The sequence below is a fragment of the Mus musculus genome, chromosome 1, assembly GCF_000001635.26.
Source record: "Mus musculus strain C57BL/6J chromosome 1, GRCm38.p6 C57BL/6J".
Lineage (NCBI taxonomy): Eukaryota > Metazoa > Chordata > Mammalia > Rodentia > Muridae > Mus > Mus musculus.
Genome location: NC_000067.6, coordinates 107,539,730 through 107,553,064, shown reverse-complemented (window position 1 = coordinate 107,553,064; position 13,335 = coordinate 107,539,730). Strand labels below are relative to the sequence as shown.

Genomic DNA, 13,335 nt, shown 5'->3' with positions numbered 1-13,335 from the left:
GTTTGGGTCTGGTCAATCTTACCAGTTCTTCTGTCTAGTGGCATGGTCCATTTGCCCCACAATAAACCATATCATGCTTTTGCTTCTTGTCTTTTGTAAGTGGTCTGTGCCCTTCTGGTGGATGGAGATGCAGAGATGCTTATTATCAAACAACTGATATATGAGAATGATAATGTTATATACCAGCAGATCACCCATCCCTTTCAAAAGAAATGAGATGGAGACACAGAGAGCAGAGGTGAGTTATGCATGTTACCCTGAACTCACTATCTATCTCAAGGTTTCCTCTTTTGTTCCAAAGAGCCTTGCAAGACCTCAAAAGTATCCTGCTTCCCCATGGGGGTCTGAAGAGACCCAAGGAATTGTCAGCTTACAATATTGCCCCACCAATCCCTTGCCAGAGGGGTTCACTCAAAGCACAGCCAGAATTTTGCTTACCCTGATCCACAGCTTGTCCCACATTCCCAAGAAGACCCATTTCCATCAGGTTCATTTAGTCAACACCAGAGAAAACCAGATAAGTAAAAGACAGCATAAGAATACAATCATCAAGACCTGGGACAGTATGGCATCACCTTGATATTCTAACAAAACTGAAACACCAAAAGATGATCATAAATCCAATCTCATAAATATGGTAGAAGTCTTTAAAGAGAAAAAAATTAATGAACCCTTTATAAAAATACAGGAAATTACATTCAAATATAGAGAAGCACTAAAAGAGGAAACAAATAAATATAAAGAAATACAGGAAAATGCAATCAAACAGGAGAAGGATATAAATAAAACCTAAAAATTTTGTGACAAAATGTAGCAGGATTAAAAAAAAAATTAACTCAAAGAAATCAGTAGTCCTCTTTTATACAAGCAATAATAGCGTTGAGAAAGAACTTGGGGAGACAATATTCTTCACAATAGCTACAAATAATATAAACTGTCTTGGTGTAACTCTTACCAAGCAAGGGAAAGACCTGTATGACAAGAACTTTAAGTCTCTGAAGAAAGAAATTGAAGCAGATATCAGAAGATGAAAAGATCTCCCATGCTCAAGGGTCAGTAGGATTAACAGTAAAAATGGCTATCTTACCAAAAGCAATCTACAGATTTATTGAAATCTCATCAAAATTCTAACATATTTTTTTAGTTATTAAAAGAACAATTTTCAAATTCACATAGGAAAAAAAAGCAGGAAAGCTAAAACAATCCTGAACAATAAATAACTTCTGGAGTTACCAATATCTCTTACTTCAATCTGTACTACAGAGCAAAAGTAATAAAAACTGCTTGGTATTGGTATAAAAAAATACAGGTTGATCAATGGAATTGAGTCAAAGATGCAGAAATAATGCCAGACACCTGCAGCTAATTCATTTTTAATTAAGAGGCCACAATCATACCATGGAAAAGGGAGAATATCTTCAATAAATGATGATGGTCTAACAGGATGTCTTCACATAGAAGAATAAAAGTAGATTCACATTTATTACCCTACAAAAAACTCAAGTCCAAAAGGATCAAAAACCTCAACCTAAAACCAGACACACTAAATCTAATAGAACAGAAAGTTTGAAATAGCCTTGAAGTCTCCTGTACAGAAGACAACTTCCTGAACAGAATACCAATGGCTCAGGCACTAAGTTCAACAATTAATAAATGGAACCTCATGAAGCTAAAAAGCTTCAATAAATCAAAGGACACTATCATTAGGAAAGCCCAATAGCCTTCAGTTTGGGAAATGATCTTAACCAACCATACATCTGACAGAGGACTAATATCCAAAATATACATAGAATTCAAGAAGTCAGAAACCAACAAACCAAATAACCCAATTAAAAATGGGGTACAGAGCTAAACAAAGGATTCTCAACAGAGGATGACCTAGAAGCACTCAAAGAAATGTTAAAAATCCTTAGTCATCAGGGAAAGGTAAATAAACAACTCTGAGAGTCTACCTTATACCCATCAGAATGGCTAAGAGCAGAAACTCAAGGGGCAGCACATGATGGCAAGACTGTGGAGCAAAGGGAACACTCCTCCATTGTTTATGGGTGTATAAACTTGTATATCCACTCTGAAAATCAATTCCGTGGTTTCATGGAAAATTGAGAAAGGTCCCCAGTGGGTCACTCACACATTGCACCCACCCAAAAGCTCTCTGGATTTGTGAAATACACTCACACACACACAGAGAGAGAGAGAGAGAGAGGGAGAGAGAGAGAGAGAGAGAGAGAGAGAGAGAGAGAGAGAGAGAGAGAGAGAGAGAGAGAGAGAGAGAGAGAAGTTAATTTTGATATGACTTTACTAGCCCATTGGTTTGGCACTTCTAAATCTCCCTGCAGCATCTCCCCTCCAACTTTCCTAAGTCAACTTGCTAAATCAACGTTTCATCTCTGCTACCCCAGACCCAATTAGGGGAGTGGCCCCTTAGGCCATTTTCCTGGAACCTTACATGACAGTTCAGACCTTTAACTTTTATCTTTCTGCTTCCCCATTATGGTGTCTCTTTGTCTTTCCACTTTCTCTCTCAACCCCTCACTCACACAATCTAAAAGTCCTACCTCTGTCTTTCATATAGTCATTGGCTATATGAAAATTCTTTATTGTCTGGGGGCATGGACTCTCAGGTCTGGAAGCACAGCTTTTTAGGAGCCAAAATAAGACAAAGCATTAGAATCAATCCCCAACATTTAGCAAATTTCATAAAGTCTTTTGTAATCATTCCTCAAAGGGTGAAAATTAGGAAGGACATCTTAAAAATTCTAAGTTTTCCAAAAACTGCTAGGGGACATAGATTCAATTAGACTTACACTGAAAATTCCCACACCCCAACTGCAGCCTTTATTTAATATCCTTCAGGGGAATCCTGATCCTTAATCTCCTAGAGAATGGACTGAGCTTGCAATCATAGCACTACAACCTGTAGGAACGATACTTAGAAATGCTCAACTTCCATGTGTCTCAAATCTTTGTACTGTTCATGTGTTGTTACATTTCCATTTTCCCAACATCCTCACAAGATTGCTCTAGAATGGACACATAACCTCGCAGCTCCCAAAGGCTAATTACTCCATACTGATTTATGGCTGCTGAATTGTAACTCTAGAAAGGTCTCACATAGAGCGATTATTCAGAAAAGAGCCAATAAGAATGTGTACTCCTTATAATAAAAGAGTGGGGATTTTCGATGAATACTTAAGATTAATTATTACAGGTTTTACCTTTGTATCTTTTTCAAATTAATCATTATTTTCCATCCAGTAAACACTGATTTTTGCATAAAAAGATGCTAGTTTGTTTCCTGAAAGTACACTAAGCTTGCCAACCTCTGCACAAGTAGTATTTATAGATGCCATAGAAGATGATACTGTGCCCTGGTTTCTGAACATGCTTCACACATATTCACTTCCCCAGGTGCCTTTGTACAACAGATAGAACTACATATGATTTATGTCGTTTTGTAATACTACTCTTAATTTTGAAATGTATATTCTGAGTCACAGTATATAGTCTTTGCAGTGCAACATCTAGAAACAAGATGGATCACTTCATCAATCACCTCTATTCAAAATGTATTGCAATCAATTTAACAGAAATTGGAGATGTAGAAAAATCCAGTTTTTTTCTGGTCCTATTAGGTCATATTCTAATCTTTCAGGACTTGTGTCTGAAGGAAATGCAAAGGCACATTCTCTTTTAGCACTGTCTCTTTTCTTAGCAATTAACAGCCTAAAGGACACATGACAATCTCACACAAGTTTCTTCAAAATGCTACAGCAATGAAAAAACACTTTTCACTAACAAAGGAGCAGGTTTATTTGGTAATTAAGGAATGCCATTCATGCATAAAAATCAATATCATTTCTTTTCCCTTTTAAACTGTAACTCCCCAAGGATTATTTCCAAATTGTATTGCCACATGAATGTTACTAATGTCACCAGTTTTAGGAAGTTACAATATATTTGTGTCACTGTGGACACCCACTCATTGCTCATTTTTGCTGTTCCCCTGTCAGGAAAGACAGATAAAGGTGCTATCACTTTTTGACTCAAGGCTTTTACTATGTTAACCCCCTGTTAAGTATTAAAAACTGGCATTCAACTACATATACTGCCAAGGCTTTCAAGAATTTTGCCAACAAAATGTAACATTTGTTGTAACAACAGAACCCTCACAGGCAATCTTTTGTGAAAAGAGCTAATCTGCAACCTAAATATTATTCAAACATAAAGTAAGGGAGACAGGTATGGCAATTCCTCACAATAATTTACCTTCTAGTTATATTTCAAAATGTTAAAATTTGGGTAAGGATGGCCTTCCTGATACCCAATATTTTGGAGGGGGCACCCTCCAAAGCAATTCAAGGTCATAGAGAGATGTCTGGCCAGTGGAATGGTCATGATCTAGTAATTCACTGGAGCTAAGGTTATGTTTGAGTTTTATCCTCAAGGTACTGAGAATTGGTTGTGGATACACGAAGGACTGAGCAGACCTGAGAAAGAAAAAGGACTGATCCAACCTGAGAATCATCGTTAAGATGGACAAAGAGCTTCCAAAGGGTCTTCAAAGGCTTCACCAGAAGAAAAAGAAAATAATATGGCGTCAGAGTCTTAGAGCCAAGAATAGAGTCTGCATCCCAACAATGACTCAAAGAAACTAGTGATGGAAGGGTCAAAGTTGGTGAAATCTCAAAAAAAACGTGTGGCTGTAGAATTTCTGTTCCTTGATATATTGTCTCTGGTGAATGTGTCTGTGACTGCTGAGACGTGTTGGGTTTATGTTCCTGGTCTTCCTGCATTTTACTTTGTTAGCTGGGAAAAGAATAACTTTACTATTTATGTTAACTATTCTAAATTCTTGGGTGCCCCCAATGCAGAACATACTGTTTTCCAGGCAAAGCTGGTCACATGACAATTTGAGTATTGCTGTTCAGGCCTTGAATAAAAAAATAGAATGATATAAATACAAATAAATTTATTTACATTTATACATATGGATAAAATATAAATTCAAAGTTAAATGAATTATCCTCCTCTAATCCTATGAAAAGTCTACCAAAGGGTTTTGGTCTTTATTTTTTGGACTTCTAAATTGTAGTCACTAGGAGTGTCTCTGGGAATTTTGTTGTTGATTGTATTGGGAGCCATTATTGCCTTGAGATTGACTATTGAGGTTGTTTTCCTACTCCATATTTGTTTTGAAGAATGACTTTCATGCCTTAAAATTAAAAAACAAACAAATAAACAAACAAAAACTAGGGGACTGCAAGGAGTCATGAAGATGGCCTGGTCCAGCAGCCTTAAGAGGTATGTGTCACAGGTTTCTCAGGGGCACTATATACCTTTCAGTTCCTGAGAACTGAGGCACTCCCTCGGGCAGTGAAACATTCCAAACCCACCTCCCCAACCTCATATATCTCTGCATTCCCCAAAAATCATCAAAGTATATAGAAGTTTGGAAGAACAATTAGTCTTAGACATTAATCTGGTATACCCACATAGCTTGTAAAAATTATTGTATCCAGACAACTACAATTGTATTCTTACTGGAAATCACTATTGTATTCATTTTCTGATAAGGATATAAAAAGTGTGATTGCTTTTGATAAATTTGCTTCCACCTCAGTCTTGCTGAGACACCTCCAACATGGCCTGGTTTTCATTGTCATCAACCACATCTGGAGATCCTGGGTCAGTAAGTAAGCTCTGGTATTTACAAACATCACTTTTGCAACATAAATAAAATTCACCCTAAAACAAAATGGTATGCACGATGGTAATAAATAAATAAATATGTAAACAAACAAACAGATATACTTGAGAGGATCACAAGAACACATTCTCTGAAGGTTCATTTATTAATATACAAGCATGAAATGTGTATAGGCTATGGGCTGATTTTGTGATGTCTGATTTTCCGTCTCATAATATGGGTTTTTGTGTGTTTGTTTGTTTTATACTATAAAATGTTTTCATTAAATGAGAGATGCAGAGTTTAGGGGGAGCAGAATCTTCCACAAAAAAGAATGCTTTTGGTTTTGTTGTGCCTGATGAAAAATAGAAATGGATGATCTACATTTAATTCAATGGAAGGTGCCTTAATTCGAACACTGATTTCACTTCCAGTGCCAGCTGCAGCTTCTGTACCTTCTTCATTTATTTCCAGAAAAGTCTTATGGAAAACATTGGACAAAAATAGATTTCTCTCTGAAGTCATGTTTGAGAAATCAGCTTTACTCTGGCTGAAAACGTCGGTCATTCCCATACCTCTCAGGGCTGACTTGAGGTCATAACTCTCCTCCATCTTGAACTTGGGGAGGTACAGCTGCACTTCGTATGTGTCCATCATGTCTGCACTGGTCCACTTATCTAGTTTCTCATAGGTAATGGCTCTCTCCAGCTGCAGGATCAGAACCCACAAAGAGTCAGTAAATCAGAGAGCAAAATAGACCGTTAAAGAAAGTACCATCACTCCCTCTGCCTAGGGCAGCAGCAAAGCACACGTTTGGAAGTTCACTGGTTAAGTGTTGAGAACTTTATACTGTTGAACAACTAAGATTCCGTTTTGCAGATAATAGCTCCTAGGAAATAGAAGAATTAGACTTTGTTTTGAAAGGGAAATATTCTTACCACAGTAAGGTGTCAACTGTACTAAAATATCCTAATGTAATCAAGCACTTGATGTTTTTTATTTTTTTTACACAAAGCATATACTGTAGTTTAAGTTGTATGTTAAGACATGTATGAGTCTTTACTGTCAACTTGATTCTATTAGACGCTACTAACAGATTAGTTAAGCATACTGTTAATTGTGTCAGTGAGAGAATTTCTTTAGAAAATTAGATCATGAGGACTCTAACATAATAAACATGTTAATCTGCTGATGAATAACTCTGAATAGACTACTGAGAGGTTACAGAACTGTGGAAAGTAGTGCCTGGCTGGAGGAGAGAAGCATGTCCTTGATGGCTATATCTTTCTCTGATTCCTTATAGCTACTGTTTCCTGCCCACTATGATGTAAGCTACTCTGCCAGCATGGACTTAAATCAAGACCAAAATCAACATCTCCTCCCATAAGAGATTTCTTTTTGGAGAAAATTTCAGTGATACAGGGCACAAACACCTCATTTTCTTAACATTGGAAACAGTTCATTGAAAACAAAATCTCAGAGAAAATAAAAAGCTTATATTTTATAATCAAATATTATAAATGATGTCAAGAAAGAATGAAAAGGGGGAAAAGAAAATCTCCAAATCTTATGAGTACATTTTTATATTGGGCATCAGATACCTCACCTCCCTTTTATAATTTGTAAGTTCCAAGAATAATGTATTAATGTGTGCATAGGTCTACTTGTATATGAGTATAGACTTGACATTTTATTAATTTTTTTGCACCAAAGCATATACTTTTATTCATTGGAGAGTTTTATAAACCCAGATATACCACTCCTGGGCATATACCCAGAAGATGCTCCAATATGTAATAAAGACACATGTTCCACTATGTTCATAGCAGCCCTATTTATAATAACCAGAAGCTGGAAAGAGTACAGACATCCTTCAATAGAGGAATGAATACAGAAAATGTGGTATATTTACAAAATGGAGTACTACTCAGCTATTAAAAACGATGAATTCATGAAATTCTTAGGCAAATGGATGAAACTAGAAAATATCATCCTGAGTGAGGTAACCCAATCACAAAAGAACACACATGGTATATACTCACTGATAAGTAGATATTAGCCCAAAAGCTCCAAATACTCAAGATACAATTCACAGACCACATGAAGCTCCAGAAGAAGGAAGACTAAAGTGTGGGTGCTTCGGTCCTTCTTAGAAGGAAAATAAAATACAGGAGCAAATATGGAGATAAAGTGTAGAGCAGAATCTGAAGAAAAGGCCATCGGGAGACTGTCCCACTTGGGGATTCACCCCATATACAGTTACCAAACCCAGACACTATTGTGGGTGCTAAGAAATGCATGCTGACAGGAGCCTGATATAACAGTCTCCTAAGCAGCCATGCCAGAGCTTTACAAATACAGAGGTGGACACTTGCAGCCAACCATTGGACTGAGTGTAGGGTCCCCAATGGAGGAGTTAGAGAAAAGACTGAAGGAGTTAAAATGGGTTTGGAACCCCATAGGAAGAACAACAATATCAACCAACCAGATCTCCCTGAGCTTCCAGGAACAAAGCCATCAACCAGAGTACACATGGCTCTAGCTGCATATGTAGCAGATGGTGGCATCAATGAGAGGAGAGGTCCTTGGTTCTATGAAGGCTTTTGTTTATTTGAGAATTTTATAAACCCACATATACTACTCCTGGGCATATACCCAGTGAAAGGGAATCAAGGGTGGGGAGGTAGGAGTGGGTGGGTGAGCATAGCAGCACCTTGTTAGAAGCAGGGGGAGGGAGGATGGGATAGGGGGTTTTTGTGAGATAGGGAAACCTGGAAAGGGGACAGCATTTGAAATGTGAATAAAGAAAATATCCAACAAAATAACTAACTAATTAACTAAATATAAATAAATAAATAATAAATAAATAAATAAATAAATAAATTTAATTATTACAGGTTTTAAAAAAGTGAGTACTTTTTTACACATAAAAACACATAAAATAATAAAATAAATGAAAGAGATTTATTTTGGTCTGAAAACTAGTTCTACCCTAGAAAGCCTGCTTAGCACACAAGAGCCCAATGTGATTTAAGGCACCAGAATGGAAGTTAATCCTCCGCAAAAGCTTTTTATATATTAATCTGAAGAGGGTCTGCAAGTGACTTCCATAAACATATGTAGTCTTGACCTCTGACACAAACTAGGGTTATTGAACATGAAAGCCTTATATTCAGTTAGTACAGCTTCCAGGTTCCCATGAAGTATTTCTTCTGTAGGCAAACACCTTATTTCCACAAGGAGCTGTCATCCAAGTTACCCTTTTACCTCAACCACATCATGCAGAGCTTTCTACCACACCGCTGCCAGAACTAGAGTCCTTAATCTAGCACTGTTAAGAGCTCTGTCGGATGTTGTGTAGGAGCTTGGAAGATAATGTTGAGAACAGTGCAGAAGATGGAGGCCTGGCTTGTGAAATTTCAGAGGGAAGATTAAAGATTCTTATCAGGGCTGTTGCTATTTTGACTGTGAAGATTCTGTGGTTCTGGTTAGCGGGGGCTGAAGAATAAACTGTGATTAACAAGATACCAGAACTACTAAAGCAAAAAACTTTGCATTACTGGGATTATTGATGCTGGTTAGCTGGAGCTAAGAAATTAGTGGTGATTAAGAAGAGACCAGCACCATTGAGGTGACATCTGGAAGTGTTTTCTAAGAACACAGAGGCTGTGTTCCAGAGATAGCCAAAGTTGTGCCTTGTGCTGTGGCTGGACTTGGTAATGTCTAAGAGTTACCCAGGTGGTACTGGTTTTGAAGGCATGAAGGGAATTCATTGCAGAGCAGCTTAGGCTCCACACTGTGAGAGGCCATGGAAGGCCATTGGTGAAGGTGAAGCCTCAGTTGCAATTGATGGCCCAGGACTGAAGGGGTCATGCAAAGGAGTTGAGGCTTGGCACCATGAAGAAGGCCTATGAGAGGCTATTGGTGAAGCCTAGTCACGGTGGAAGTCAGCAGCATTTTGGAGATGCCAGTACCATGAGATGGCCACTAAGAACAGCAGCAGCAGTGGACTACAGGCAGATGGAGCATAGAAGACAATGTGTGTGCTACAAAGGGCATGGCTGGAGAAGTGACCCAAGCCCTTGGAGGAGCCCAGAAGTTCATGAGCTGGATCCCAGATATTGGATGGTTAGAGATTGATTTTTGCTTTTGATTGTGACTGTGCCCTGATATTTTTCCCTCTTGAAGGAAGAAACTATTTTAGTGTAACCCACAGTTAAGAGACTTTTAATTGTAAAAAGGCTTTGGGTTTTAAAAGAGATGGATATTCCAAAGAGATTGAAATTTTAAGAATATGTAAAGACTGTGGGACTTTTAAAGTTATTTAGATCTTGGGGATGAGTAAGAATGTACGAGTTGAGGCTTACTAGTGATGTGTTTGTGTGTCAAGTTGACAAGGGGTCAATTGTACTGGCTAGTTTTGTGTCAACTTGACACAGCTGGAGTTACCACAGAGAAAGGAGCTTCAGTTGAGGAAATGCCTCCATGAGATCCAACTGTAAGGCATTTTCTCAATTACTGATCAAGGGGGAAAGGCCCCTTGTGGGTGGTACCATCTCTGAGCTGGTAGTCTTGGTTCTATAAGAGAGCAGGCTGAGCAAGCCAGGGGAATCAAGCCAGTAAAAAACATCCCTCCATGGCTTCTGCATCAGCTCCTGCTTCAGGACCTGCTTGAGTTCCAGTCCTGACTTCCTTGGTGATGAACAGCCATATGTAAGTGTAAGCTGAATAAACCCTTTCCTTCCCAACTTGCTTCTTGGTCATGATGTTTGTGCAGGAATAGAAACCCTGACTAAGACAGTTACCTAACCTTTCTAAAATAAGTAATAATATTAACTTTATAGAGTTTCATAAAGTATGAGAAATGTTAGAAGACAAAGTAGTCAGGACCCAAAATATATCAGGCCCAAAGGATGCCTTCCCATGCAGAAATTTAACATCAGGGAAGAAAAGTCTTCATGTTTTTCTCTCTAAATCATAGCAGCAAACACAGAACCTATTTTATACCAGACAGACTGATAAATCTACCTGTTCCAGGCCATCTATTGCTTCTGGAAGCAGTAGAAGCAGGCTGAGGTCACGGTTCTGATAGTGGAGTTGAAGGCCTATGGTTTGCAGCTCCTCAATGTGGAAGACTTGAAGACTCTGTTTCATTGACATCATTTGCACTGGTTTGCTTGTGGTCTGTAAAAAGGAACAATTAAATCACAGATTCTTCATCCGGTCACCATTGGTTTCCCTTCACCTTGTACTTTAGCAAAACTAGTGATCTTCCAATAAACACTAAACTTTTCCCAATATAGCTTCTGGAAAATTCTACTAACAATAACAGTGGAAGTAAAACATAAAAGCTCTTGTCTCAAACATCTACTAGGGAATGTGTTTATGCTACAGTAAGTGGATTCTACTAAGCACTTAAAAGAAGCAATGTGTGAAAACCATAAAATATGCTAATGACTCCCAGAAACTATGGGCCATTTTACATACAAACATTTGAGAAACCTAGGAAGTATTTTCAGTATCTATTGTAAAAACTGAAGTGCATTAAAAAATTAAAAGTGAGTAATAGATTTGGAAGAAATACTTGTAAAATATTATCAGTTAAACAACTTCTGTTATGTGTAGAACTAACTACAGAGACCAAAAAAGGCATCAGATCCCTTGGAGGTGGAGTTACAGATAGTTTTGAGTTTTTCTAAGACACCTCTCTCTCTCTTTTCCTTCTTCTTTCCCTTTGTCTATGTCTCCCTACCTCACCCCTACCATAAAGTCACAAACGTTGTTTTGTGATTGATTTTGTGCGTTAATGTTTTACTGGGACAGGGTACCATGGACTAAAGCTCTAAAATCACAAGTTACCATCTTTCCTTCTTTCAAATTGTTTATCTGAAGGATTTTGTCTTGGTGATGGCAAACTGATGCCCCTTGGAATCTCTCAGATCTATCTCTAACTCTATATCAGCACAGCCCCCTACCTCCACACATATACTCTGCTAAAATTTTATCAATAGAAACAGTAGAATTTATTATAGTGCAGTAATCTTTGGTTCTGGAAGTTTAATTCAGACATACCTCCACATCCTTACCTACCTCTATTTCTCAGCTGGGAAATAAATAGAAAGCCACTCTACCCAGCTCTCAAGTGTTCAGCAGCATGAACTGATATATTATGCAAATAAACTAGATTCAGAGAAAAACAATGAAATAGCTCTGACCCCAGTCTTTCCTTCCCTAATTAGAGCTAGGATACAGGAAGATATTAGAAAAGAGAATAGATTTAATATAGGATATGTTGTTTTTGCAAGGTCATGTGAAAATTCAAAGTGCTTTTTAACCAACTCATACCTTGTTTACTCTGAAAGGCCTTTCGGTGGTGCTTTTCACTGAGAACTGATGCTCCCAGGTTCCTTTAAAATAAAGGGCATTCACCAGAACCATTTTAGTCTTGGTGTCGACTGAGTCATCTGGGAGGAGATTTGGAATTTTACCTACAAGAGCAGGACAGGTCTCAAAATGGCTATTGGAATATGTATGCTTAGTTAGGTTTAATTTACATTAGATTAATTAGATAGCCAGACTTTTATTTTTTTTTTAGAAACAAAACATTTTCTTTGCAGATATTCCAGAAATAGAACAATTTATAATTAAGTAGCATGAAGCAGTAAATTGTTAATCTGCTCTGAACTCTAGCAGGCTTCAGGCTTCTTGCTACAGCCCACCAAAATGTTCTGGATTCCTGAGTGAAAGACACACACACACACACACACACACACACACACACACACAGAGAGAGAGAGAGAGAGAGAGAGAGAGAGAGAGAGAGAGAGAGAGAGAGAGATACACACACTGCATTTTGTTTAATTTGCCCCAAGTAGCTCAAAGGCTGGGCCACTTTGCTACCCCAGACTGAATCCGGGAAGTCCACTTCCATGACTTACTTGGCTGGATGCTTTCTCTCCTGCTCCCTCTGTTTCCTATCATGGCTATTCTATAAACAGCTTTCTCTCCTGCTCCCTTGCCCAGGAAATCTAATGTCCTGCCTCTGTCTCTCTGCTCAGCCATTTTTTTTCAGCCATAGGCAACTTTTTTCCATCAATCAAGGGCAACTGTGGGTAGAGACCCTGAGCATCTCACAGGCCTACATGCTGGTTCTCATGTAATTTGGGGAGCCAAATTAACACAAATAGCTTTAGAACCAATCCACAACAGCACACTTTTTCTCAATAGCTATGGAGAATTGCTGGATAAAAACACCCTAACTTCTGTGGCACTAGTCGTTTCACAGCCACAGTAAACAAATATATGATAATATCTGTAGGCTTTGAGGGTTACTGTCACTAACCTTTCCTCAAAATGCGAATTCATGAATCAGAGCAAGAATATGGAGTGTGTTGATTGCTAATTATGGATACACAAAGTTATTATTTGCAGATAATATGGGTAACAAGGATAATAAAATGTAAACTTTGTATAAATGTTGAATTACACTGCTTCTTGTTCCATATACTTTTCTCCTAGCAATAGATAACAGGAGAGGGACAGTTGCATCTACATGATATGCCACATTTATACAATTCTTGATGACAAATATTGATTTAGTTAGCTAGCTTGTTTGTTTGTGTGTTTGACAAAAAGCCCTTTTACTC

At 38.0% G+C, this 13,335-nt stretch overlaps 1 protein-coding gene across 5 annotated transcripts in view; it reads right to left on the bottom strand.

Moving 5' to 3' along the window:
- The window catches only part of Serpinb10 (serine (or cysteine) peptidase inhibitor, clade B (ovalbumin), member 10), a 31,749-nt gene that overhangs the window by 7,678 nt on the left and 10,736 nt on the right, over window positions 1-13,335 (bottom strand). For 2 of the 5 annotated variants that reach the window (XM_006529597.3, XM_006529598.3), the window contains 3 exons: window positions 12,035-12,177; window positions 10,718-10,873; window positions 6,265-6,397 (listed from right to left, as the gene is read on the bottom strand). In XM_006529597.3, coding sequence (XP_006529660.1) covers window positions 6,265-6,397; window positions 10,718-10,873; window positions 12,035-12,177 — 432 coding nt within the window. Of the gene's footprint in view, window positions 1-3,793; window positions 6,398-10,717; window positions 10,874-12,034; window positions 12,178-13,335 lie in introns of those variants that run through there. The other 3 variants (NM_198028.3, NM_001160307.1, XM_006529599.1) reach the window with 2 other exon arrangements.